The 27215-nt window shown below is 40.2% G+C and overlaps 1 protein-coding gene across 2 annotated transcripts; it reads left to right on the forward strand.

Moving 5' to 3' along the window:
• The first annotated feature begins 2180 nt into the window (after positions 1-2180).
• On the forward strand, positions 2181-25446 carry SH2D1B (SH2 domain containing 1B). Of its 2 annotated transcripts, none has more exons than XM_065924966.1 (4): positions 2181-2386; positions 20709-20772; positions 23109-23274; positions 25117-25446. In XM_065924966.1, the coding sequence occupies exons 1-4, from the start codon at positions 2253-2255 to the stop codon at positions 25152-25154; spliced, it is 402 nt and encodes a 133-aa protein (XP_065781038.1). In that variant the 5' UTR covers positions 2181-2252; the 3' UTR covers positions 25155-25446. The 2 variants fall into 2 exon arrangements, with proteins under 2 accessions (XP_065781038.1, XP_065781048.1); XM_065924976.1 differs by having other exon boundaries at positions 23109-23265.
• Positions 25447-27215: the final 1769 nt, after the last annotated feature.

Below are 27215 nucleotides of genomic sequence, written 5' to 3' on the forward strand. Positions count from 1 at the left end.
CTGGATAGCCTCTTGGTGAAACTGAAAGAGGAGAGTAAGAAAAGCTGGCTTAAAACTCAACATTCAGAAAACGAAGATCATGGCATTCTATTCCATCACTTCATGGCAAATAGATGGGGAAACAGTGACAGACTTGTTTTCTTGGGCTCCAAATTCACTGCAGATGGTGATTGCAGCCATGAAATTAAAAGATACTTGCTCCTTGGAAGAAAAGCTATGACCAACCTAGACAGTGTTTTAAAAAGCAGAGACATCACTTTGCCAACAAAGGTCCATCTAGTCAAAGCTATGATTTTTCCAGCAGTCATGTATGGATGTGAGAGTTGGACTATAAAGAAAGCTGAGCACAGAAGAATTGATGCTTTTGAACTGTGGTGTTGGAGAAGACTCTTGAGAGTTCCTTGGACTGGAAGGAGATCCAACCAGTCAATCCTAAAGGAAATCAGTCCTGAATATTCATTGGAAGGACTGATGCTAAAGATGAAGCTCCAATACTTTGACCCCCCAATGGGAAGAACTGACTCATTAGAAAAGACCCTGATGCTGGGAAAGATTGAAGGCAGGGGAGAAGGGGACAACAAAGGATGAGATGGTTGGGTGGCATCACCAACTCAATGGATGTTAGTTTGAGCAAGCTCTGGGAGTTAGTGACCGACAGGGAAGCCTGGTGTGCTATAGTCCATGGGGTTGTAGAAAATCGGATATGACTGAGCGACTGAACTGAAATGAGGCAGTCATACTCTAAATGAAGGATTGACAAACTGCAACTGGAGTCCCAGATTTTTCTGTTGCCTCTTTTTGTAATTAAAGATTTACTTGAACATAAAAAATAATACTATGTAGGATGACTTAGTTCCTCAAAAAGCCTTGGAGGAAATGAGGAGATATTGGTCAAAGGGTAGAAACTTCCAGTTATATGATGAATACATTATGGGAATCTGAAGTACAACATGGTGATTACAAGGAATAATACTTACTACATGAAAGTTGCCACAAGAGTAGATCTTAAATGTTCTCACAACATTTAAGAAATAGTAAGACATGTAAATAGTAAACAGTAAAACATATGTAAATAGTAAAACATAAAGAAATAGTAAGCATGTGACAAGATGGCCATGTTAGCTAACACTACGGTAGTAATCACTTGCAAATAGGAAGTTAAAAGGTTATACCTCAAATTTATACAATGTTACATGTCAATTGTATGTCAACAAAGCTAGGAAAAGGGGTCTTAGAAATTGCATTTAGGATTAATTCTGATCCTCAGATAACAGAAACAATCTTTTCCAAGAATATCAGTTGATCTAAGTAGAAAAGGCTCAGCAGAAAAGATTTTTCTTGTCAACACCAGGGTGGCTAAGTGTCCTGGGCTGGATAGACCTTTTTTGGTTTTTCTTTATAAGAAACATTAATGATGCCCCAAAGGATGGAAACCTCAAAGGACCTGAGGTTTTTCAAATCGAAGCCTAATATATTCTTTTCTTCCAGTTGGAGAAATATCCCTACACTCGTTGTGCATATCCAGATCTCCCTCCCATGTGCACCGGCCCCTTCCCCAAGAGGCTCAATGCTAGAAGATGTTAAAAATGGCCTTTGTTCGCCAGTGGCTAGGCGCCTTAGCCAGGCAATAGTCCCCCCAGACCATCCTCCCCAACAGTGCCCAGGGCTTCCTATTCCCATCACTGTCTTACATTTCTCATGTCATTTGATCCATGGATGTCCTACCTTCTCGATTGTTCCACTACCTCTGGATATACTTGGATTCATTCAGCATCTGTACACTCTTTTGAGCACCTGTTCTGAGCTGAGCAGAGCATGCTCATAGGTGGCTTCAGCAGGAGATGGGATTCCCTTTCAGCCAAAAGCATCCCCGGAAGGGATGCCATGAGCCAGAGAAGCTGAAAACTGATGACTTAGGGTGAACTACAAGGACGGCTGCAACCAGTTCTGAGGCGCTTGTGTTCAGCATTGAGCTTGAGCCACAAACATTGTTGATTCCACTGTGTATTTCAGACATAGTTTAACCCACTTCCGTGAGTCATACTTGGGCCACTTATAGGCTGAAAAGTCTTGGTCACTTCATCACCCCACCTCTCTCATTTCCTGAATCTTGTGAAACTATCTGAGTCCCACAGAGTAACCTTATTTCACTCCTACAAGCCAGAGCAGGAAGAGGTATTTCCATTTAGGCCTGCTGCCTCCAATTCTCTCCTCAGATTCGTCCCTCAACTTGGGGTACCGGAGGGCTCCCCATGGATCTGCCTTATTACCATGGCCCTCTGTCCAAGCGAGACTGTGAGACCCTGCTGCTCAAGGAAAGAGTGGATGGCAACTATCTGCTAAGAGACAGCGAGTCTATGCCCGGAGTCCTGTGCCTCTGTGTCTCGTGAGTAGCCTCACCTTCCACGCATATGTTAAGTGTAGGACTGATATCCAGGTGGAAAAGAAACTGTGCCTCACTGACTTTGCAGCCCAAATGAGCAGAATGAGAAATAGCTAGACACTGCCACGAGGGAATGGACGGAACAAGTCTGTCTAAGCTCCTCCACCTTTCCTTCTCTCCATGAGCAGACTCTGTGGAGCAGCAGAAGTGGGGCTACTGGTGAGGATAAGGCTTCAGGAAGCATAGGAAGGGAGCAGAGAGACAGAGAAGTCAGCCATGTGAGAAAGTTCCTCTCCTACAGAGGCTGGTTTATTTAGTACGGGAAACATGACACTTTAACCCGAGAGGCCAAGTTTTTACATGGCTGGCTCTGCTTGTGATTTTTCAGATACTAATAACGTTTCAAACTTTATTACATTTGTAAAAGGCTGCAATGGACATTATTTCCTTTCATCCTGCTTGTAGTCTGTCAAGGCTACCATTTTGTAGATGCAGAAACAGACCCTGCGATGTCTAAAACAACTTGCTTGTGTTGTAACACATCGGGCATTTCCAAAGAAGCTGAGTTCCATGTGAAAGTTTAAGCCAGAGCTTCAGAGCTACACTACTGAAGGAAGTTGCTCAGCCCAGTTTAGAAACCAACCTTAAACAGATATCAGGGGAAATCTACTATCTTAAAGGATCTTCTGTTTGTGGAGAACACTGAACTTTTTCTTTACCTGTTACAAGAATTAAAACCCAAGTGTCTCCAAGGATAAGCTTCAGTGCTTCTTAGAACTGGGAGTTACGAGGCCAAAAAAGAGTGTCATTACTGACAGAATAGACAGGGTGTCCTTCTTTCTTTATGTGACACCAGGAAGGCAGCCTTCAGGTGTTAGCAGCATGAATTCAAGTTACAAGTGATGTTGAGAGTGGTTTCATATATTTTTTAGCCATCACTAACTCTTCTTTTGAGAACAACATAATATCCTTTACCCATTTTTAGCTTGAGTTGTTGTCTTCTTTCTACTGATTTTTTTCAATTTCCGCATATGAAGGTAAAATCTTTTTTTTTTTTTTTTTCAAAAAAAGACTAACACAAGAAAACTACAGACCAATTTAAATTTCATTTACTATTAATTTTCAATAAACTACTCACAAAACAGAAGCCAGCAAGACATTAAAGCAGGAAATACACTGTGGTCCAACCTAAGAAACCAAGGATGGCTCCATGTCAGGAAAAGTATCAGTTTAATTGTGTGTTAATAGGTCAGAGGTTGCAAACTGTATAACTCATTCAAATTTGCTTAAAAGGTACTAAATAAAATTCAGCGTCTACCCCTCAATTAAACACATACTCATGTGTGCACATGCATGCACTCACTTATACACTCCTAACCATATATAGCTAGATAGATGCTTCCTTAACACCAGATGAAGCGCTAGAAGTATTACCCCTAAAATCATGAATGAGCCAAAGTGATTATAAGCACTACTATTTAATATTTTCCAGGAGATATCAGCAAGTGTAATTAATCAAAAGAAATAAATGTAAAAATTGAAAAGGAAGATGTAAAATTATTATTTACAGTTGACTTTATACCTTTGAAATCTAGATTTAACTGAAAAAAAAACTACTAAAATCTTTAAGAAAATTCAGTAGGGATATCAGCTTTTATAATTGAAATCTAAAAATCAACAGCTTCCATACTGAAATAATAACTAGTAAGAAAATATAATAAAACACCTCATTTACATCAGCAAAAATTAATAGTACCTAGGAATAAAAATAATATGAAATGTGCAAACTTAAATATCTCCTGGGGAGCTCACTAGAAGACTTAAATGGAAGGAAGAATTCAATTTGGAAGCTTACCAGTTCACCATAATTAATCTATAAATTCAGCATTTTTCTGGTAAAACAAATCAACAGAATCTTAAATTTTCTCTTCAAAGATAGTAAAATGTATCCAGATGGGAAATAAAACACAGGGAAACTGCCAGAGAGCCAGAAAAGTTTTTTATTAAAAGAAGGGGGATTAGCTCTACCAAATACTAAAATACATTACTACAGCAATTACTACAATAATTAAAAGAGTTTGATACTGAGAGATCAATTAAATATTTGGAATATAGAGTCTGATAGAAATAAAGCCAAATACATAAGGAATTTACTTTATATTTAAAAGACCATCTCAAATCAGTGAGGAAAAGATGAATGATAATTAACTGTGCTGGGACACTTGGCTGGTCACTTAGAGAAAATAACCTGAATCCCTTTCTTAATTCTTAAAGTTAATTCAAAGTGGTTCTAATACAGAACTTATTTTTTCTAAATGAAACCATGTGTATTAAAAGAAAATAGGAACTATTAAAAAATATTCCTGGAATCGAGGAAGTCTTTCTAACAAGACATAAAACCAGAAAACAAAAAAGAAAAGATGGTTAAATATGACCATTATAATGAGAACAATGACAAAAAAACTGTTATTAACGACAAACCAACAGAAGAAAATCAAAACTTCATTAACATGGAAAAGCTCTTTAAAAACAATAGAAAACTAGACAAAGTGCAAGAGGAGGAGATTCTTTGAAATGGAATATGAAAAAGAAAGAATAAGAAAATATTAGATAGCTAAATAAACACAAAAGAATACTGTGATACCATTTTTACCATTTCAGTGGTCCAGAATTAAAACTGAAAATACCCAGAGGAAATTCAATTTGGGGGAAGTAAAAGTGCTTGCACTTGCTAAATGCAACTTCTTTAAACGGTGATTAACAATCCAGTCACTAGACTTCCCTGGTGGCTCAGACGGTAAAAGTGGCTGCCTACAATGCGGGAGACCAGGGTTCAATCCCTGGGTCAGGAAGATCCCCTGGAGAAGGAAATGGCAACTCACTCCAGTACTCTTGCCTGCAGAATCCCATGGATGGAGGAGCCTGGTGGGCTACAGTCCACAGGGTCGCAAAGAGTCGGACACGACTGAGCGACTTCACTTTGTTTCACTTTCTATTCAGTCACTAAGCCGTGTTGAACTCTTTGGGACTCCGTGGACTGTAGGCCGCCAGGCTGCTCTGTCCCTTGGATTCTCCAGGCAAGAACACTGGAGTGGGTAGCCATTCCCTTCTCCAGGCGGTCTTCATTACTGGGGGATCGAACCCATAGCTCCTGCAGCTCCTGCACTACTGGCAGATTCTTTACCGCTGAGCCATTGGGAAAGCCTAACATTTGACGGCAAATCTCATTAATAATAATACATCTTATAGTTATTACTGCATAAGTATGTACAAATTGGCATTAACAAGACTGAGTAAATCCATATTTAATATGGAAAAAATTTCAAGATCTATTGTGAAAAAGGCAAGATATTAAGTATGATCCCATTTGTATTAAAAAAAAAGAAAAAAATGATGCCTATATCCCTGTATATCCATAAACACTTTTTGAAATGTGTATTAGAAATTTACAATATTGGTTACAGCTGGGAAATTTAGGAGGGATAAATGGGGAAGAAAAGGTTGTGGATTCATTCTTCTTACTTGATAACTTTTTCTCACTGTTTAAATGGTTTATATGTGCAGATATTACTTTGGTAATTTTTAAAAATGTTTATAAAAATGTAGTGAGTCCCTACTATCTATGCAAACACTGTGCTAAGGCCCTGGGGGATTTAAGGTGATTCCAATAGGCAACTTACAATTTTTTCAACATGTAAATAAATAAAATAAGGGTAAAGTATAAATTTCAGAAGAGACAGTTTTATACAAATTTAAAACCAAAGGAGATGATCAGTAAAGTCTTCTTAGAGGAGGTGATATTTGAGTTGGGACTTAAAAGAGTAGATAAGATACAGTTACACAGAAATGAGATAGAAGGCATTGTAGACTGGGGGAAAGGCAGGAACATAGGTCCAGAAAACGGATATTTTAAAGCATATAGGAATCACACAGGGTTCTAGAAAGGTAGTTTGGAAACAAATCAAAGTCAGTTTAGAGTAATATTATGGGTCTTAAAAGAATGACTCTGTAGTTGATGGGGAAACACGGATGGTTTCTGAGAAAGGAAATGACAAGACTGGTACTGAGTTTTGGGAACTTCAATCTAATAAGGATAATATACTGAAGCTGGCAGATAATGATGGCAATAGAGACTGCTGTGTCTCTAGATGGGAGATGGTGAGGCACTTGCTATGGTGGGGCAAGCAGTGGGAATGGAAATTAGAAGAAGGTGCAAGGGGGACTTCCTTGCTGACACAGTGGAGAAGAATCTGCCTACCGAGGTAGGAGACACGGGTTTGATCCCTGGTCCCGGAAGATCCCACAGGTTGTGGAACAACTAAAGCGTGTACCACAGCTGCTGAGCCCATGTGCCTAGAGCTTGTGGTCTGCAACAAGGGAAAGCAGTGCAGTGAGGAGGCCGAGCACCGCAACGAAAAGTAGCCCCCACTCAGCACAACTTGAAAAGGCCCATGGAAAGCCATGAAGACTCAGCATAGCCAAAATAACAGAATAATAAATTTTAAAAATTAAAAAAAAGGAGGTGCCAAGTATGTGAAATAGATAGGAGGGACCTCAGTCAAGATTTCAGCTTAGGTAATCTATACTGGGATTCTCTATAATAATTGACATTTATGCACAACTGCTCTGTGACACATCATGCTAACTTAAATATTCATCCAAAGCAAAAATCCCTAAAAAATTGAATACAAATAATAACAACAAATCAAACGGAGAGGCAGGAATCAATATCCATTAGACTCCTGCAGTTGATCAAGGTTCACCCTCTTCCCTGCCCATGTCACTAAAAGGCAAACAAAATTTCAGGCACCCTCAGCCTTAAGGCTCAGATCAAATAGCCCCCTCAAAACCCGTTTGGCCCCTTTCATAGTTCTTGTGAAATTTTATCACATCAGTATAGACCATTCGATTGTAATTTTTCAACAATTTTTTAAAGTCTCCCATGTCAAGGACTTCCCTGATGGCTCAGATGATAAAGCGTCTGCCTACAATGTGGGAGACCTGGGTTCAATCTCTGGGTCAGGAAGATCCTCTGGAGAAGTAAATGGCAACCCAGTCCAGTACTCTTGCCTGGAAAATCCCATGGACAGAGGAGCCTGGTAGGCTACAGTCCATGGGGTCGCAAAAAATTGGACACGACTGAATGACTAAGCTTGCACTTTCATGCCAAGCACTGTATAGATACTCAGTTAATGCCTTCAATACACCTCAGAGTCTAGAGCGAAAAATAGAGAAGTAAATGGGCCCTGTGAGGTTTGTGATAACTGATGACTTACGTTAGGGCATGATAGGAACTGAGAGAAAGGAATGATTCATTCATCAAGGAGTCAAGAGCCTTCATGGAAGATAGGACTTGGAGGGTGACTAGAACCGTCATTTGTTCATTCAGCAGCACACACTGAGTGCCTACTATGTTCTAGGTATGGTCCTATGCATTGGTGAAATAGTAATAAATGGCACAGACACTAGTCCTGCCCTCATGAAATGACATTCCAGTGAGAGGAGTCAATAAAGTGAAAACAAATCAGAGGCACATTTCAGCAAGGGCAGAGTCTACCTTAGGTTGGCTTCAGGAAAGATTCCTCTGAGAAGGTCATGTAAAGCAGTTCATATTCCAGTATACACCCTGTGTGAGCAAAGTGAAAATTATCTACAACACAAGTGTTAGCCTGTTTTTCTACATCAGTGCAACAAGAGCCGCTATGAAGGTGCTTTCCATGAGCCAAAAATTGTGCCAAGCATGTTACATCAATTATTTATGCTTTGGAAAGCCATCCTTGGTAGGTGATATATCCCTATTTTGTGGGAAATGGAATGGAGCTTCTTATTAACTAAGAGGTCCATGACCAAACTGTCATAATAGATTGTTATCTTGCCTTTCTTACCAATGTCCCTAGTTCTAATGCTCAAGGTGATCCTTTTGGAACTCTTTAAAGTGCCCAAGCAGGAGCCTTCCATGCATTGGGCTTGGCAGTAGATCCTGATATGTGGAATCTTGCATTTTGCTTCTTAGAGAACTACCCTTTCTTCTTTGTTGTGCTAGAATAGCAACATAACAACTTCCATGATTTCACAGATCTAAATGAGGTTTTTAGGGAGAAGGTTAGAAATAAAGGAAGTCACAGAGGAAAGTTGGTCTAGCAGCATATTATCACCGACCAGACAGTTATGTGGGTGGTAAGCATGGACAGGAAATGTTACCTGATCTCACAGTCTGATACAGTGTGCAGAAAACACCAATGTGAGAAACACTATGTAGGTGACTTGACAGTTAGAAGTTGGAACTGGGTCTAGCTTTATAATCAGCAGAGTCAAAATGGAATAGATATTTGGAGATATAAGGGATTCAGCTGCTGGTATGAAGGGAAAGGAGGGACTTTTTGTAGTCATAGGAAAGTTGCAGGTAAGAAGAACTCAACAGAAAGTTTTAACTTTCACAGTTCATGTAGCCCATCCTGATTTTTGCATTGGGTAAGGTTGGGGTTGGTGTTTTATTAAATATGGCCACATATTTGTTCCAGCTCAATTGTTGAACAGATTATTCTTTCTCCCAATAAATTGCTTTGGTGCCTTTGTAAAACAAAAACTATTAACTGTATAAGTCTGGCTCTATCTCTGAGCTCTCAGCCTTGATTTTTTTTTTTATGAAAATTCTATATTATGTTGGTTAGCATCAGTTTATAATAAGTCTTGAAATAAGATGGTGTAAATCACTCAACTTTTTCAAGGTTATTTTGACTATCTTAGATCCTTTGTATTCCACACATATTTCAGATTCAACTTTTCAACTAAGACACACACACATAAATATTGATGATAGACTAAGATTGCATGAATCTATAGGTCAATTTGGGGAGAACCAACATGATAATATTAATTCTTCTGATCCATGAATACAGTTTAACCTCTTCTTTCATTTATATCTTTTATAGTTTCTCTCAAAAATGTTTTGTAACAGATCTTGTACATCTTTTGTCAAATTTATCCCTAAAATTTCAAATGCTTGATGTTATTCTACATGATAACAGGTTTTAATGATTTAAATTTTTTAATTATTTTAATTTCACTTTCCACTTATTCAATTGAAGTGAGTGAATACACAATTAATTTTTATGTATTGAACTTATATCCTGCAACCTTGCTAAATTCACTTATTGGTCTAGTGGATTTTTTGGTAGAATTTCTGTATGATTTTCTATATTCCATCTGCAATTAAGATAACTGTACTTCTCCCATTTCAATGTTTCTGTTCCATTTTTTTTCTTGCCTTATTGCACTATCTAAGACTTTTAGAACAATGTGGAAGTGATGAGTACAAAAATCCTCATCATTTTCTGACCTTGAAAAAAAGTATTCAGTCTTTTCCTGTTAGCTATGTATTTAGCCCTTCTATTTCTAGTAGGGCTGAGTTTTTTGTGCATCAACTTAGATGGTAGTGTGAATTTTTGTTCCTGTCTCTCAATCAACAGGTTTTTTTTTCTTTTAAGATTCCATGTATAAGTGATACCATTTAATCTCTGACAGCATTTACCTCTGTTTAGCATGATTGAATAATGTTCTACTGTTTATACATACCACGTCTTCTTTATCCATTCATCAGCTGATGAACTTGTAGGTTGTTTCCTTATCTTGGCTATTGTGAATAATTCTGCAAAGAATAAGGGAGTGCAGATGTCTCTTAGATATCTTGTTTTCATTCCCTTTGGCCATATACTCAGAAGTGGGATTAATGAATAACGTGGTAGCTCTATTTTTACTTTTTTGAGGAACCTCTATACTGTTTTTCATAGTGGCTGTATCAATTTGCATTCCCACCAAGAGTGCACAAGTGTTCCCTTCTCTCCACATCTTTACCTACACTTGCTATCTCTTGTCTCTTTGATGATAGCTGTTCCAACAGATGGGCTTCCCTAATGGCTGGCTCAGTGCTAAAGCACCTGCCTGCCAATGCAGGAGATGCGGGTCGATCCTTGGGTTGGGAAGATCCCCTGGAGAAGGAAATGACAACTCATTCCAGTATTCTTGCCTGGGAAATCCCATGGACAGAGGAGCATGGAGGGCTGCAGTCCATGGAGTCACAAAAGAGTCAGACACAACTTAGCAACTACACAACAAAAACTCTAACTGGTATGAGGTAATACCTCACTGTTATTTTGATTTCAGTTTCCCTGATGATTAGTAATCATCAGGTTGAGCACCTTTACATATATCTCAATACAAATATATTATATTTGTATATCTTCCTTGGAAAAACATCTATCCTTTATGCATTTTGTAAAAAGACTTACATACGTAAACATTTAGGGTTGTTATATCCTCTTGATTAATTGACACGTTTATCTCTCTGAAAATCCCCTTATTTATTCCTGGTTAGAGTCCCTGCTCTGAAGTCTACTTTAGCTGACATTGCTAGCTTTACTTTTATTAGTATTAATAGGATATATTTTCCCCATCAATTAACTTTTAATCTAATTGTGGTGGGGTTTTTTTTCCAGTTAATTATTAGACTTTATTCTGAGAATTTCAACAAGTTTGCTGTTCCCCCAGTGGACAGTGGGATCACACTTTTCTGTCTTTATTTTTATATCAGGTGTCTTGTAGGAAACATAAACTTGAGTCTTGCTTTTTTATCCAGTCTAAACAATAACTTCCCTTTACTCAAGGCTTCTCTTGTCCCAACTAAAAAAGATTTTAAGTAAGACTCAAAAATATTTAACTTTTTCCAAGTAGCTTAATTGCACCCTTAGAAATGTGTTCAATAATATTTATAAGAATACAAAAATATCCCATCACCAAATAAGGTAAAATGTCAGAATGTTATATCTGATATTCAATCATATTGATGATCATATTAAATGCAAATGGTCTAAACATTCCTATTAAAGGGAAGGAGAAATGTTAATCAATAGAAACAAATTCAGAAATGAACCAACATCATTTTTTAAAGACATTAAGATAATCAATGTCCTTCTGGGTTATATTACACCAGAAGAAGAATTGACAAATCTTTGTGGTATGACCATGACTGTGTATTGCTATTCTTCTCAAATGAAGGCAAATTGGTTCTGATTACTTTGCTATTAGGAATTTCAGATAGACAGATGGTTTGCTTTTGCTTGGCCTACAGCAAATCTTTTCATAGACCTAGGTGCCAAATTTGTGATTATTTTATCCCCAAAATGTGCACATCTAGAACAGCAGTTGAAAATACAATAACCTTTGATTAATGTTGCAATAATTCATAGTCATTATCCAAGATATATCTAGTGATTGCACTGGCCAAATGGGTGAGCTAAATGAGAATGTGGTAGGAATCAATACACCACACAACTCATGATTTGATGGTGCTCTTAGTATAGAAATTTCTTCTAGGGATGTGAATTGCTTCAGTTTACTGTCTTGGAAGATGAAACCAGTTATAGGGGCTCATGCTTGGTCCTTCCTACTATTATAGTACTCATTCTATGATTCAAAGAACCAACAAGATTTTGTCAGTTTCCAAGTGTGCAAATGTTAGGGACTCTTTGGGACTCCAAGGACTGTAGCCTGCCGGGCTCCTCGATCTATGGGATACTCCAGGCAAGAATACAGGAGTGGGTTGCCATTCCCTTCTCCAGGGATCTTCCCAACCCAGGGCTCAAACCCAGTTCTCCTGCATTGCAGACAAATTCTTTACTGTCTGAGCCACCATAAACACCGCAAGATGGTTAGATGACATCATGGGCTCAATGGACATGAGTCTGAGCAAACTCCAGGAGATAGTGAAGGACAGGGAAGCCTGGCGTGCTGCAGTCCATGGAATCGCAAAGAGTCAGACATGACCTAGTGACTGAACAACAGTGAAGTATTTAAGTACATTCTGGAACTGGAGAAATAACCATAGGATGGTCCTGTGGCCCCACTGAAACCACTGGAAATAGACTCAGGTCAAAATTTATTATATCACCTGACCTCAGGAGTTCTAATTCTGAATTGCCGGATCAGGGGAACATTTGAGTCTCTGAGGATTAGTGTCAGTTCAGAGTCACTATCAAATAACCCTCGAAAACATGAGCACTTTTCCTTTTTCCAGTATACAGTCCCCCTGTAGGTTTTTCTGGGAAAGGCTTGAAGTGTTGTTACATTCCTTCTTAAAGGAGCCCAGAAACCCAACATTCCTTTCAATGAAAGGGATCTGAGACTGTGGACTGGATTAAATCTATAAATTGAATAAGTCACCCAAGAATCCTTATTCTATGACTCAAGTCAGGGTTCTTCTACCAGACCTAGAAGTTCTCTGTTTACTTTATATCCAACAGAACTTTTGACTGTCTATCATCATTCTCTGCTTTGCAATCCAGTGAATCAATTAAATATCACCACAGATGTCCAGTAAGCTATTTCTTATACTGTTACATCTCTGTGGTTTTTGATAACTGGCTCCCTTTGTCTCTCATTGAACACCAATACCTAACCTCATTGTTTCAGTGCACCCCATTATTTCCACTGAAATCAGGGAACCCAGTTTCATTGCAGAATTCCTCAATGTCAACTCTAGCCTACAGCACAGAGCCAGAGTTTTTCAAAGACGCTGGTACTCTCCTCGCAATTATTTTTTAGGGCATCATTAAGTCCCCTAAGGGGCTTCCCTGGTGACTCAGACCATAAAGAACCCACCTGCAATGTGGGAGACCTGGGTTGGGAAGATCCCCTGGAGGAGGGCATGGCAACCCACTCCAGTATTCTTGCCCAAGGACAGAGGAGCCTGGCGGGCTACAGTCCATGGGGTGGCAAAGAGTCGGACATGACAGCGACTAAGCATAGTTAAGTCACGTAAATGGGGGAGGGGAATAACTAAATAGTTTGCATAAATACATTTATCATAACATTCTCATCTTCCTGAGTTTTTAGATTCCTTTCTCTGTAGAATGCCAAGGAAATTTTAGCATTTTAATCTCTATGGAATGTGAGCCATTATTAAATCTATGCTTTATTTTATTTTTTTTTAATTAATTAATTTATTTATTTATTTTTCAGTGGGTTTTGTCATACATTGATATGATAAATCTATGCTTTAATTTACCAGTCTAGCAAAATGTTTATGTCACTCCCAGGTACATGAGCTAATATACTAGTTTCAAATCCTGGGTGAGTGTGCCTTTATTGATGAATTCAGCCAACAAACGTTCTATTTTATCCTTTTTGGTTTAACATCCTTTTATCTATTTCCACATGTACTCTTCGTACACATGTCTCCCAATGACTAAACCAATCAGAAGTCTGAGAGCAAGGAAGCCCATAGAGGTCAGAGCACAGAGCAGAGTAGGGAAAATTAGAAAGAGGATCTGGAGATATGGAAAATGTCCAGCACACACACATATATATACTGGTACTGGATGTATTAAACTTGAAGTGCCTAACAGACATACAAGAGAAGATGTTAAATAGTTGGAAAAAATTGAGTCTGGAGTTCAGGGGCAGGTTGAAGCTAGGACTACAGATTAAAATAAAATTTGGTAAGTGTTTATATTTTTACAATAGTCTTTCAGTTCAAAAACATTCCACCTCCTTTTGTTCTGTGAAGTATTTTATTGGTTAGATTTTCCATATATGTTTGGCACATTTCTTATTAAGATAATTCAGTGTAACCCAACAAATAGTGAGAATATGCTATGAGAAAGGTAATGCGCTAGAATGAACAAAGCAGACACTATTCTGATCTGAGTGTGAATTAAAGATGTTGTTGTTGAGAAACTAAGTCATGTCTGACTGGGACCCCATGGATTGTAGCCTGCCAGGCTCCTCTGTCCATGGGATTCTCCAGCAAGTATACTGGAGCTGGTTGCCATTTGCTTCTCCAGGGGATCTTCCTGACCAAGGAATCAGACATGCACTGTAGGTGAATTCTTTACCACAACCACCAGGGAAGCCCCAGATTACAGAAGAGGAAGTGGATAATTAAAATTCAGTGTGTGATAAATGTGTCTTTTCAAAAGTTCCCCTTTCCTACTGATGAACTGACCTGAAGCATTAGGTGCACTGACTCAGCGCAACCGCCTTGCTCCGCCAGGTCTTTGAACAGTGCCTGGATGGCAGAGGTGTCCTGCGGCTGGTTATAGTGGTCTGTAGATGTGACAATATTGTGATACTGATTATCACAGTTTTATAAGACTTGAGACCTGGTAAGACAGGAATATACACACACCAAGTAAACCCCATCTACCCATCACTCCTCTTCTCTCCCCAAGAGAAGCAGCTAAAGTCACCCTACCCTCTTAAAGGCACAGGGGGAAAGTCAAGGACACATATGTTAAGACTGTATTCAATTTACATCTGTTTTTTGAAAAGTCTTTTTCCTAAATATTGAAAAAAGTAAAACCTCCTTAAAAGAAAATTACTAGAGAATTAAAACATAGCCTTTGCCACAAAATGGTGAACTTCAAAAGGGATAAAATGGGTGAGGTTGCTGGCAAAAATAATACATATTCAGTGGTGGGAACTTTTTATCTCTTTGTTTTGCTTTGTGTTTGGACAAAGGCTGTTTCAGAGCAGTGGTAATTTTCTGGAATCTAGAAAGCTAACTGCTGAGATTACTAAAGGCTTAAATAACAAACTGCAGCTTGGTTTCAGTAAAGAGATATTAACTACTACAAAGAGTCAAATGTTCATAAAAGATTTTTTCCAAGTTGCAGAACAAGAGATGTTTGTTTGAAGATGAACAAATCATAAGAGAAGATTTACCTAGGTTATTCTTACATCTTTATCATCCCTCAACTAGTGTAAACAGAGTTCTGACAGATGGAAAAACTTGCACCAAAACCCCTCAGAATTCAAGGATGACACCACTGATACCCCTTCTTTCTACAATCCTTCTTCTTCCTCCCTTCATCCCTCCATTTTTTCCCTTTAATCTCAAAATTGCACTAAAAAGCTATTTTTATTCTAAATTTTTATTGTTAATTGTAATTTTAAAGTTTTATGGAGTTATTTTTTGATTACTGTATTTTGATTAATCTGATAACAGTTTATATTAGAAAATATACATTTTCACTAATTTATACTTTTATTTGTACTTTGTAATATACTTATGACTTTTAAAGTATCCTTAAATGTAACAAATACATAGTTTCACTGATCTTTGCTTTATAAGTAATAAAATATTGGCATTGTCAGTTTCAACAGTGCCAATGTGAACGAGTAGACAGTTGGGCTCATGGGCTGTACACCGTTCAACTTTACTAAGTTTTGCCAAATTTTTCTCTATGGCTTTGGTATCTAATTACACCCCCATTAGTAGTATATAAAACTTTGTATAGCTCCATATCACAGTCAATATTTTGAATTAGTAACTTTTACATCTTTGCCAATTTGGCATGAAATGATATCTAATGTGGCTGCTGCTGCTGCTAAATCGCTTCAGTCGTGTTCGACTCTGTGCGACCCCATAGACGGCAGCCCACCAGGCTCCTCCGTCCCCAGGATTCTCCAGGCAAGAACACTAGAGTGGGTTGCCATTTCCTTCTCCAATGCATGAAAGTGAAAAGTGAAAGTGAAGTCACTCAGTCGTGTCCAACTCTTCGCGACCCCATAGACGGCAGCCTACCAGGCTCCTCCATCCCCAGGATTCTCCAGGCAAGAACACTGGAGTGGGTTGCCGTTTCCTTCTCCAATCTAATGTGGCTTCATTTCTATTTCCTTGATTATTAGTGAGGCAACTTTTCATTTGCTTACTGATCATTGTACTTACCATTTTCTTATTGTACACTAATGTTCTCATTTTACATTAGGGTTGCCATTATCTTCTCCCAAATTGTGGACTTTATCACAAAAGTATATAGTATATTTATAGTATATTTTGATAAATAGAAGTTTTAATTTTAATATAGTGAGTTTTATTAATCTTATCTTTTGACTGATACTTTTCGTGACTTAAGAACTCCTTCCTTAACTCAAGGTCATTAAGTTGGTCACTTTTATTTCTCCTAAGTTTAGTGCTTTGTTTCTTTATAATTGGGTCTTTAATTGGAACGTGAAGCAAGAATCCAATTTTATTTGTTTCCACATGAAAACATTACCATTACCATTTAACAAACAGTCCCTCCCCTCCTCACTGATTCGTTATGCCAGCTCAGTCATATATCAAGTTTGTACATATTTATGGGTCTGTTTCTGGGCTATGTTATTCCATTAATGTTTTTTCCACTACAGAGCTGGTTCCTTACTGTTTTAATTATAGCTTTATAAGGAGACTTAAGACAGAAGCATCCCACTACACACACACACACACACACAAACACAACACCAGTTTTATTTTTCTTTTTCAAAAGTGACTAGACCATATTTTTATGCAGAGGAATGACATGATCTGACTCATATTTTTAAAAAGGACTACCCAGACTGTTGTGCAAAGAGTAATAATGACATTAGAGAGAGGGGAAAAAAATGCTAGAACTATGTCCTTGAATAGATGAAAGTGGATGACAACCAGTGGAAATAGGAAGGGTTAGCTTTGCAGATCAGCATGCAAAGCCCATCCATGGTGATAAGGGCAGAGTCTATGCCTGCAGATGTGTGGTGATGGGAATTTGGAAATTCTCTCCCGATTGCTTTAATCTTCTCAGTGAAGTCATCAGTTATGAGTGAGATGTTGAAGGTTTAAGAAGAAAGCAAATGGTATAGAATCACTGTTTGAGGGGAATAGGAAAATAAATGACTGACTGGAGGAATTACGGGTCCAGTTGAGATTTGCGGTCATTGATTTAAGTGAGAACGATGAACACGGCTATGTGTCTACCAGCCACATACGGTGGTAGTGAGTTGGGCTCAGTCAGGGTTCTGGGTTTGCTAATTAAGGAAATAAAAGGAAAGATGGTAAAGGAGTTGAAAAGAGTGATTATAACGGTGGGCAAGCCGTCTAATCTGGGTAAAGAAGGGAGTCAAGACAAGTAAGTGAAAACCCTGAAAAGTGATAGGATCGACGGACTGGAAGGTCTGTAGGGTCAAGGGAATGTTGGTGTCCGTATACTAGGGAAAGTGAAGATGGAAAGCAGGACGAAGAGAGTGGGATGCATGAAACTCACATTATGAGAAGGTTTCCATTATTGGCAATTATACGGTCAAAGTTACAAGTGAGGCTGGCTTTATGGCATGCAACCTTATGCAGCCACACAGGGCCTGACTCAGAGAGCCCTGTACTTGGTTATCAACCAAGTACCTGTACTGCTGTTACCATCCCCAAATTCTTAATAACTTTTAAACAGGGACCCTAAATTTTCCTTTTTCTCTGGGCCCCACAAATTATGAGCCAATCCTAGTGATGAACATGGGAATGAGTGGGCAATGTAGGGGAAGACAAGATTATTGGAGGAGGTGGGTTCAAGGAATGGAGAAATTGGGGTGTTAAAGAATAATCATCTTGTGAATTGAAATTGCCAACAATTTAGATAGGCATAGTACTGAAGGCAGTGACAGTGAGCGAGGAGCTAGAACCTAGAGAAATGAAAGACAATAACCCAGAGTTCAGGAGCGGTCATCAATAGAGACATCTTGATTGGGCAGTAGGTGACATATTCTACACGAAACTCAAAGCTAGAGTTTGGAGACAGGAAACAACACTGGATGCTACAGAAGCAAGAACTCTGGCTTCTCGTCCAGGCCTGCAAGGAGAGGTTATGCAGGTAACAGCAGCATCCCTTTAGTGGAGTCCCAGAGAAGCAGGGTCCTTGGGACAGAGACTTTGCCAAAAAACATCCGTCTAGTCAAGGCTATGGTTTTTCCAGTGGTCATGTATGGATGTGAGAGCTGGACTATAAAGAAAGCTGAGTGCCGAACAATTGATGTTTTTGAAAGGTGGTGTTGGAGAAGACTCTTGAGAGTCCCTTGGACTGCAAGGAGATCCAACCAGTCCATCGTAAAGGAGATCAGTCCTGCGTGTTCATTGGAAGGACTGATGTTGAAGCTGAAACTCCAATACTTTGGCCACCTGATGCGAAGAGGTGACTCATTTGAAAAGACCCTGATGCTGGGAAAGATTGAAGGCAGAAGGAGAAGGGGATGACAGAGGATGAGATGGTTGGATGGCATCACTGACTCAATGGACACCAAACTCTGGGAGTTGGTGATGGATAGGGAGGCCTGGAGTTCTGTGGTCCATGGGGTCGCAAAGAGTCAGACATGACTGAGCAACTGAACTGAACTGGCTGGGACAGAGACAGTGTGTCCAGGTGTCCTTGGAGCAACAGGGTGACAGGGATGATTAGAGAAGAGGTTGAAGTTAGAGGAGAATTTGATAATGGCAGACCTTGAGCACTAGAGAACACAAGGAAGGATTTCATGGCTGGGAAGAAGGGGATACAATAAGGCTGCACAAAGCCTTGTAGGATTAGAACACAGGGGGATAGACAACATGTGAGACTGGGATTCTTGCAGTGACTAACAACAGGGACAAAGGACATGATGAGATTAGCTGAATGGATTCCAGGTGAGGGTGGAGGGAAGACTGTGAGTGTTGGAGGATAAAGATGACTCCCTTGTCACCATGGTGACGGGGGCAGAAGGCACCAGTGTCTTTTTACCTGTCTTAGGTGTAGATGCACGCTGAAAAATCATGTATCTTTTTAAAAGTTTTATAAATGTCATCTATAAAGTAATAATTAGAATAGGCATTAAAACAAGTTTTTATGTTGACCCAATAATATTCTGGGCTTTCTAGATGGCTCAGATGATAAAGAATCTGCCTGCAATGTGCAGGAGACCCGGGTTTGATCCCTGAGTTGGGAAGATCCCCTGGATAAAGGAATGGCAACATCCAGTATTCTTTCCTGGAGAATCCCAAGGACAGAGGAGCCTGGTGGGCTACAGTCCACGGGGTTGCAAAGAGTTAGACATGACTGAGCAACTAACACTAATAATATTGCAGCCATATGAAGTAGATACTAACCTCACTGCTCTGTAATCTCTTACAGTGCTTTTTTGGATAAACATTTCAAAATAAATGCATATTGGTATTACAAGGTCAATAAATCAATTTCTTCTAAAGTTTTGCTGCAATTTGGTTTGCTATTTCATTAAAAGTGCTTTGCAAAGAGTAAGACTATATCTGAGCAATGTCTGTCTTTCTAACTTGATAGTTAGTATATGGCTTTTGGACTAATTAACACAGAACCTCCTTTTGTTTTATTCTTTCAAACCCCTCTAGTAAATATTTTCTTAGACTGATAATACAATAATTAATTAAAAATAAAATCATTTATTTAAGAATTTAATTTAGGCCATATAATAAATGAGTTTCAAGAAATCATGTGATCAGCCAAAAGCAGTGTATGAACCTTGTTTGGATCCTGATTTGAATAAGATATCTATGAAAAGATATTTGTGGGACCTCTTCCCAAGCAGTGGAATACTTTAATATGTCACATATAGACAAGGATTCATGTAAAAGGTTTTGTTGCTTATGTCATTCAGAGACACCCACTAGCTTATTCTGGCCTCAGGAAACACCACAAAAAGGGTTGGGATTTGAAGTCAGTTAAAGCCTCCAGACAATTGGCAATGAACTGTAAGTAGCTATCTGCCTTCCCAATTCAGTTGAAAGATGAGTCATCTGATTCCTTGGCGTGGGTGCAAGTGAAGGGGTGAGGAGCAATGAATCAGATCATTTGAACCTCATGTTAATGTTTTTGATCCTCATTTTTTACATTTTAATATTTCTTGGGAATCAGAACATAGGTAACAACTGAGAGAGGCATTTAAGGGATGCATTTTTTATAACTCAAAAGCCGTTATTAAATTGATATGGCATCCTACAATTGATGGCATCTGGGAATTGAAGAAATATTGTAATGTATGCTATTTCTTGCTCTGGAAATTGTTCAGTTGGGTCTGTTATCTAAATTCTAGATAGATTACTCATCTAGTGGCTCCTGGTCCAATGAAGCATAAGAACCCAACACACCACTTCCTTGCACATAATTCCTAACCTTCTCTATTTTAGTTACATTAACTGTCTGTAATGAGATCAATGACATTTCAACTAATAAACAACACAGGAATGGCTCAATGGTATTTTGCATAGTGTTTCAAGTAAGTGCTAAGTGAAAAAATTAGAGAGAAATACCAAGACAACGAAAATTCTAAATTTTCTCTCCTTATTCCCTTTGCTACAGCCCAGATTTCCATCAGAATAAAAAACCTCTCTTTCAAATTCCCACAGATGAGAAAGCCTGAAATGATCAGTTTCTTTTTGGGATTCAAGGATGACAAAGGCATTGCACAGAAAATACAGTGATAGATGTTACCTGGATTTGCATATAAGAACACTGTGATTCACAGAGTCATCTTTCCACAGGTTTAAAAATTTTGTCTACACATACCGAATCTTCAAAGAGAAATATGGGTATTACAACATACAGGTAAGGACATATAAGAACCCCTGTAACAAAAACAACAAAAGCTGGGGGAGAAGAACCTAAAAACATCTCTGAGATGTGGCCATGTGGAGGCATTCTACATTGGGAAGCACTGTGTAGGTTGGAGTCAGATCAGCAGTTAACCTGGTCTTCCTTTAAGAGAAATAGGGACACACTAGAGTTGGGTTCAATATTTTTTGTAAAAAAACAAACAAGGCTGTTTTCATAAATGTGAGGCACAGAGTTCCTCCAGGGGCAAATACACCAGCCTGAACCCTGTCTAAGCCTGCTGTCATATCAGAAGACTAAACGATAGGCCGGGTGAAAAGGGAAGGCGGGGAGAGCTCCGAATGTTAGGGAGTCGGGGGTGTGCCATACCTGGATGAAAATACAAAAGGGAGCGTCAGTCAACTGGCAATTTGGGGGATTTTGTTAATGTGTCTGGTTTACTGAGCGCTGAGCAGAAAAAACCTTTCTTCTTTCGAAGTTACTTCTCTGGCAGCAAGTAGAGTATAATGAATGTCATTGAATCTTTAATTACCACCATAAGTAGTATATAATCTGAAATAATCTTTATGAAATACTTGCAAAATGGTTAAGCAGATTTTTTACTTCAAGAATTCTCAGAATCTTTGATATGCTAATGTGCCCTGTGACTATCTGAGATTTGAATATACAATGATCCCCAGATACACACACACACACATATAATTTTTTCTTTGAAACAAAGGACATTGTTGAGGCAACTGACAAATTTTTGAACAAGATCTATGGATTAGTAAACAGTATCACATCAAGATTAACTTCCTCATTTTTAGTCTGGTTATGTAATATTCTTGCTTTTTAGGAAGTAGGAAGTATTTAGGTTAAAGGGATATCATGTCAGTAACTTTCATATATTTTTTTAAAAAAAGGATAAATATATGTACATTTGTATATTTAGAAAGTGAGAGGATGAAAGGCAAATACAATAAAATGTTAACCTTTGGGGTGCAGCTGAAGGATATACATGGAAATTTAAAGAACATTTTTGAAACTTTTAAAACAACTCATTTAAAAACATTTATTTCTTTGTTGTGCATATTTTGGGAAATTCTGGATAATTCCTTAACACCCCATTTTGTCTCTTGTCTGGAGAAAACAGAGAGGCATCCGCATCTGTTATAACAGACACAGGGGTGTTTCATGAGAAGCAGCTCTACATTAGGGCCAGTGCTAGATGCTGCCTTGCGCTGACGCAACAGCCTTTCGTGGAGCTGACTTCCACCTCAACCTGAGTCTCTGTCATGGAGGTTGACACATTGCAGGTCCCAGAGCTTTCCCATCACCAACCCTCTCTGCAGACCAACATCTTGGCCCTCTGAGAACCACAGTGATCATCAAGAGACACAACTACATAAGAACTGAGGAAGCTTTTGTGTTTTTAAATTATTTCTGTAAGATTACAGTAGAGGGGCTTCCCAGGAGGTCAGCTGGTTAAGACATTGCCTTTCAATGCAGGCAGTGCAGGTGTGATCCCTGGTTGAGGAACTAAAATCCCGTATGCTTCATGGCCAAAGACCAAAACATAAAATAGACGCAATATTGTAACAAATCCAATAAAAACTTTAAAAATGGTCCACATCAAAAAAAAGTGAAAGCATTATTTTTTTTTTAAAAAAATGACTAGGAAGTTGTACTTTGCTTATAGCTGGTAAACAGAAAACAACTGTTCATAATTTTACCTGAATCATGCTGACATTTCCATTTTCAATTTAAATCCGGACATTTTGGTCTTATTTTCCTCTCACGGAGGTTCTGAATTCTAGTATGTAGGCTTTTGTGGGTTTTTTTTTTTTTTTTTTTTTTTTTGGCTATGTGGCTTGTGAGATCTTAATTCCTTGATCAGGGATTGAACCCAGGACCATGCAGGGACAGCAACAATTCCTAACCCCGAACCACCAAGTATAGAAATTGCATATTTTGCATTTCCCATTGAAGTCCTCAGGCATTAGTCATTTACACACTCACATAAGCTCTTAGAGGGGTTACCCTCCACAGGGTGCCTACAAGAGCTGCCCCTAAATTGCCATGGATGGGAACTCACTCAATACTGCAGACTGAGGTGGGGACCCTTGATTGTTAATCGTCTTAACTCACAGTAGCTCAAGCCAGAGCTCTGTTTTTAAAGGGAAGATTTCTGTGTTTTGTGTGTGGTGTGCGCTCCCACACATGAGATGCCAGCCACATGTTTTCAGTTCGTGGCTCAGAGGCAGCCCTGAAAACCACTGTTGTGAGAAGTGTCACCTCTCACACATAGTTGCCTGGTGATGAGTGCTCTCCTTCTTGCATTTTTGCAGACCGTGGAAGGTGTTAAACGAGAGATCTTTCCAAACCTAAAGGAACTGATCTCCAAGTTTGAAAAGCCAAATCAAGGACTGGTGTTTCACCTTGTAAAGCCAATAAAGAGAACCAGATCCTCCCTGAGATGGAGAAGATCGACGATAGAGTTGGATGGTATTTATGGTAAAAACTTTCCTAGGGGGGCCAGACAAGAGCCTTAGTCCCACTTCTACTACCACCCTACTGGGTAGAATCCATACAGATAACTGCTCTTTCTATGATGTTAGCTCTAAAAAGCTTCATCCTGCAAACAGCATTTTCTATCTTGGGGAGCAGAGCCTTCATGCTTCTGGTGGTGGCAAATGCACAGAGCGCTCTGTGCTCGGGCAGCCCAGAGAGAGGAGGGGTTCCTGGGCATTCCGTGAGCCTACTTCAAACTCACCCTGTGACCTTGTGCCAATCACATATTTGGGAATAGATGGCCAAAAAGCAGAATTTTCAACTGAGAAAATTGCTTCAACTTCCTTCTCCAAGCCTCATCCTGTTACATTTTGTTCAATGTTTGCTAAGCATTGATTTATGTAGTGTTAGTGGACAAACTGGGCTTCCCAGGTGGTGCTAGTGGTAAATAACCCGCCTGCCACTGCAGGAGACATAAGAGATGTGGGTTTGATCCCCAGGTCTGTAAGATCCCATGGAGGAGGGCATGACAACCCACTCCAGTATTCTTGCCTGGAGAATCCCGTGGACAGAGGAGCCTGGCAGGCTACAGTCCATGGGGTCGCACAGAGTCAGACACGACTGGAGCGCCTTAGCAGGGAGCAGGGGCTAATTATTTCAGATACACCCCAAGAGTTATTAAGCCATGGTGGGAAATGAGACTGCAGAGGATCAGTAAATCTGAGTGTACAGCATCCAGGTCCTATCCCAAGCAGCTACTCTTGTGTACACCCCTTGAAATCTGTTCGCAGAAAAGAATCTAGTATATGTCAGTCACAACATAGTTGGAACTTAGCTCAGACTTCCTGAGACATTTACAGTTTAACCCTGTTTTCTCAAAGGGGGATGTATGGTCAGAGCTCCATTCAAGGGACTTCAGTCCTCAGTGGGCAGGTGACTCAATGGGAGCAGCGTGCTAGCTAGGGAGCATGGGGAGGGGGAACAGAGGGTTCCGGGAAGTCTGCAGTCACCCCACACCCACTGCACTCAGCCTACAGACAAGCTGCCCTTTAGACTGCCTGGGCAAGCTTCTCGCCTCCCCAAGACTAGGCATATTTTTTTTAATTATAAGAAAACAGCCCTCCTCTCCCATTGTTTCTCTGTCCCCCTGCCCTAGGCAGAGGAGTGTGTACCCTGTCACAGATTTGCTTGCTATAGTTGCTGCAGATGTGGTCCCATGGCCATTTTCTACCATAACTTACAGGAAAAAAAAAAAAATACAAAGAATTAAAGGGGGGCAGAGGAGCAACCTAGGAATGTACCTGTGCTGCAGTCCTTAGGCAAACCCTGATGAGCTGCTCGGGGTGCTTGAGGGCGGCGGTAGTATTTGTCTCAGGGATAGTAAAATAACCACAAATCCCAAGAGGAGAACCCTTTGGAGTTCATTCCAAGCATTGAGCGAGAGTCTCACCACACCAGTTGTCCAAGCTCAGGCAGCCTTGGCAGGACGAGCTCCCAAATCCTCAGCCATCAAGGGGGAAGGAACTTCCTCTGAGCTGCTCATCTTCTGCCCGTCCCCGTGGCCGCCCCCGAACAAGCCTCAGGTGTCCCCACTCTCAGGGAAGCACAGGTTCTCTGCTGCTGAGCGGAGGCGTCTGGTGCTGGAAACTCTGATACTTGACTTATAAACAGGCCCCCTATTTTGCCAGGAGAGCTCCCTGTGGTACCCCAGCCCTTGAAGAGGCCACTCTGATGTGGCATCAAGACCGCCCTATGCCTGGGCAGAGCGCTTCTTTCCCATGAGAGGTATTGGTCAGGGTGACTCCTGGGTGTGGAGCCTCACGGCTGATCTCCTTTTCTCCCCAGAGAACAGTGGCAGTGACTATGTGGATGTCCTGCCTTGAAGGTATGGAGACTGGATGAAGCACTTATAGAAGAGATGGGTGACAGCTCTCGCCAGCGATCCTGCTTCTCCTGCAGGTGTGGGTCTGGAAGACCAAACTCTAGGGGACAATTTAGACTCTCCTGGTCTGAGTGACTGAAGATGTTTTGTTCATCAGCCTCAGAGAAATCAGTCCCCTTGCCCTGCCTCCCATGCATACAAAACGAGGAGCTTCAAAACCCCATTCCCCCTCCCACTGTTCTTTCTTGGAATACGACTGCCTGAACCTATTCTGTTTGACTTGTTAAAGGTGCTACCAGTACGACACAGTTGACGTCTGGTCATCTTTCAACCAGGTGACCAGAGGGGAGAGAAGAGGGTGCTGGTGTCTACTTTGGAGCCTGAGTTCCAGTCATGACAATGTGATTGCAGACAAACCTCTTCCTCTTCCTAGGTCTCTGTTCCTTCATCTAAAAAACAAGTGGCTGGGCAGAGGACAGACAACGCCCCAGCCTCCCTGCTGAGGCTGGTTGAGGCAAGTGGCGTCGGGGGGCTCCTGAGTGATGGACCTGTATACCGGACCTCAGGCTCCCAAAACAGCCCACGCAGTCTCTGCACCTGCCCATGCTGGTCTTGGTGATGGGGGAAGCCCAGACCCACTCATGCACCCTTCTCCTCCGAGCCTGGGCGACCCGCCTCCTTTCTGATCTAGATCCCTTCCAGACATTGCCCTGGAGACACTTCCTCTTTGATTCTGCCTCATTTCATTTATGCACTTACCACTTCAACAGCACCAATGTGGTTCTGCATTGTGACACATGTGGGGATTTTGAAGGTGTATTTCCTGTTTCTGACTAGGCTTTAAAGTGTGGTTGAGTCTCCCCATGAATCCTCCACAGCGCATAGAAATGCATGCCGCACAAAACTGTGCCCCATTTAGAGACATTACTGACTCGGAGCCCATTCCCAAAGGGTTCGTCACCTTGGTTCTCAGGCCCTTTGTATTTTCCTGCTAGTTCACATTTTAAATTAAGACCTGCTTAGTGTGGAATGTACCACATGCTATGCCCATTCTCTGATCCATCTTCAAACCTTAGTGATTCATTTCACCCCACTGACCTTACCTTTTAAAGTTATTAAAGAGAGGAACTTGGAATTCTGGGAAACAAGAATAGACATTGTGGTTGGAACCCCCAAAAGCAGGAGCCATTCTGATTTCCTGGGTCACAGCAAACCATAGTAGAGAAGAAGGGAACTGCAGGAGCCACGTCAGCATCCTTCTGGTTGGCTCGGTAAAGGACACCAGAAGCAAACCTGCTCTCCAGGGTTCGGCCCCGGGCCTTTGATTCATTCTGCATGGTACAAAGAAGCATTTTCCAGTTATCTGGGACTGCAGCAATCCTTGGCACAGAAAACATGGTCAGTGGCAATTTCCTGAATAAATCAATATATATGAAATGTGGTCACTCATTCTGGATAGCAAAGATTTGTTTGAACTCTATACATCTCAAAATTAAGTAGAACATGATTATTACTTCAAAATCTTTCCATTATAACTCTCATAGAAGTGATTTCCTTTTTTCCTGAGCATCTATGCATAGCACCTTATGAGAAGCTTGATCCCTGGTGGAATTTCAGCCATATTTCTCAAACGAGCAAGCCACATTTAATAGTGGTTATGGATGTCATTGCATATTTCCCTGAAACTTAGAAGACCCTGAACAGGTCATATGAAGAACAGCTGAAAGATCTGAGTATGTGGAACTGGAAGGGGGAAGACAATAAACTACAGCAGCGGTTTCAATGTTGGCAGTGCCGTTCTGTGAAAGAGGGTGAACAGAAGATTCACTGGGTATGAAGCCAGACAGAAGAACTCAGACCAGTGGCTGGGTGTTTACAGGAGGGCAGTTTTAGCCAAACGTAGGAAGAACTCAATGTCGGAAGAACTCGGAGCTGACTGGAACAATCCTACATTCAGACAGTCCCCCGCCTTCTGGGGTCCAAATGATTTAGTTATGGAGAGTTGAATTAATCACATTATTTAACTCTTAACTCATCATCACGATCCATCCATATAAGACAC

This window comes from Muntiacus reevesi, chromosome 1 (assembly GCF_963930625.1).
Source record: "Muntiacus reevesi chromosome 1, mMunRee1.1, whole genome shotgun sequence".
In the NCBI taxonomy this organism is placed as follows: domain Eukaryota; kingdom Metazoa; phylum Chordata; class Mammalia; order Artiodactyla; family Cervidae; genus Muntiacus; species Muntiacus reevesi.

Bases quoted from the DNA above. Each gene is read 5' to 3' on its own strand.
- SH2D1B (XM_065924966.1), top strand. From the start codon at position 2,253: ATGGATCTGCCTTATTACCATGGCCCTCTGTCCAAGCGAGACTGTGAG. The intron at 2,387-20,708 runs GTGAGTAGCCTC...ATCTTTCCACAG, and splicing joins GTCCTGTGCCTCTGTGTCTC to GTTTAAAAATTTTGTCTACA. The intron at 20,773-23,108 runs GTAAGGACATAT...GCATTTTTGCAG, and splicing joins ATGGGTATTACAACATACAG to ACCGTGGAAGGTGTTAAACG.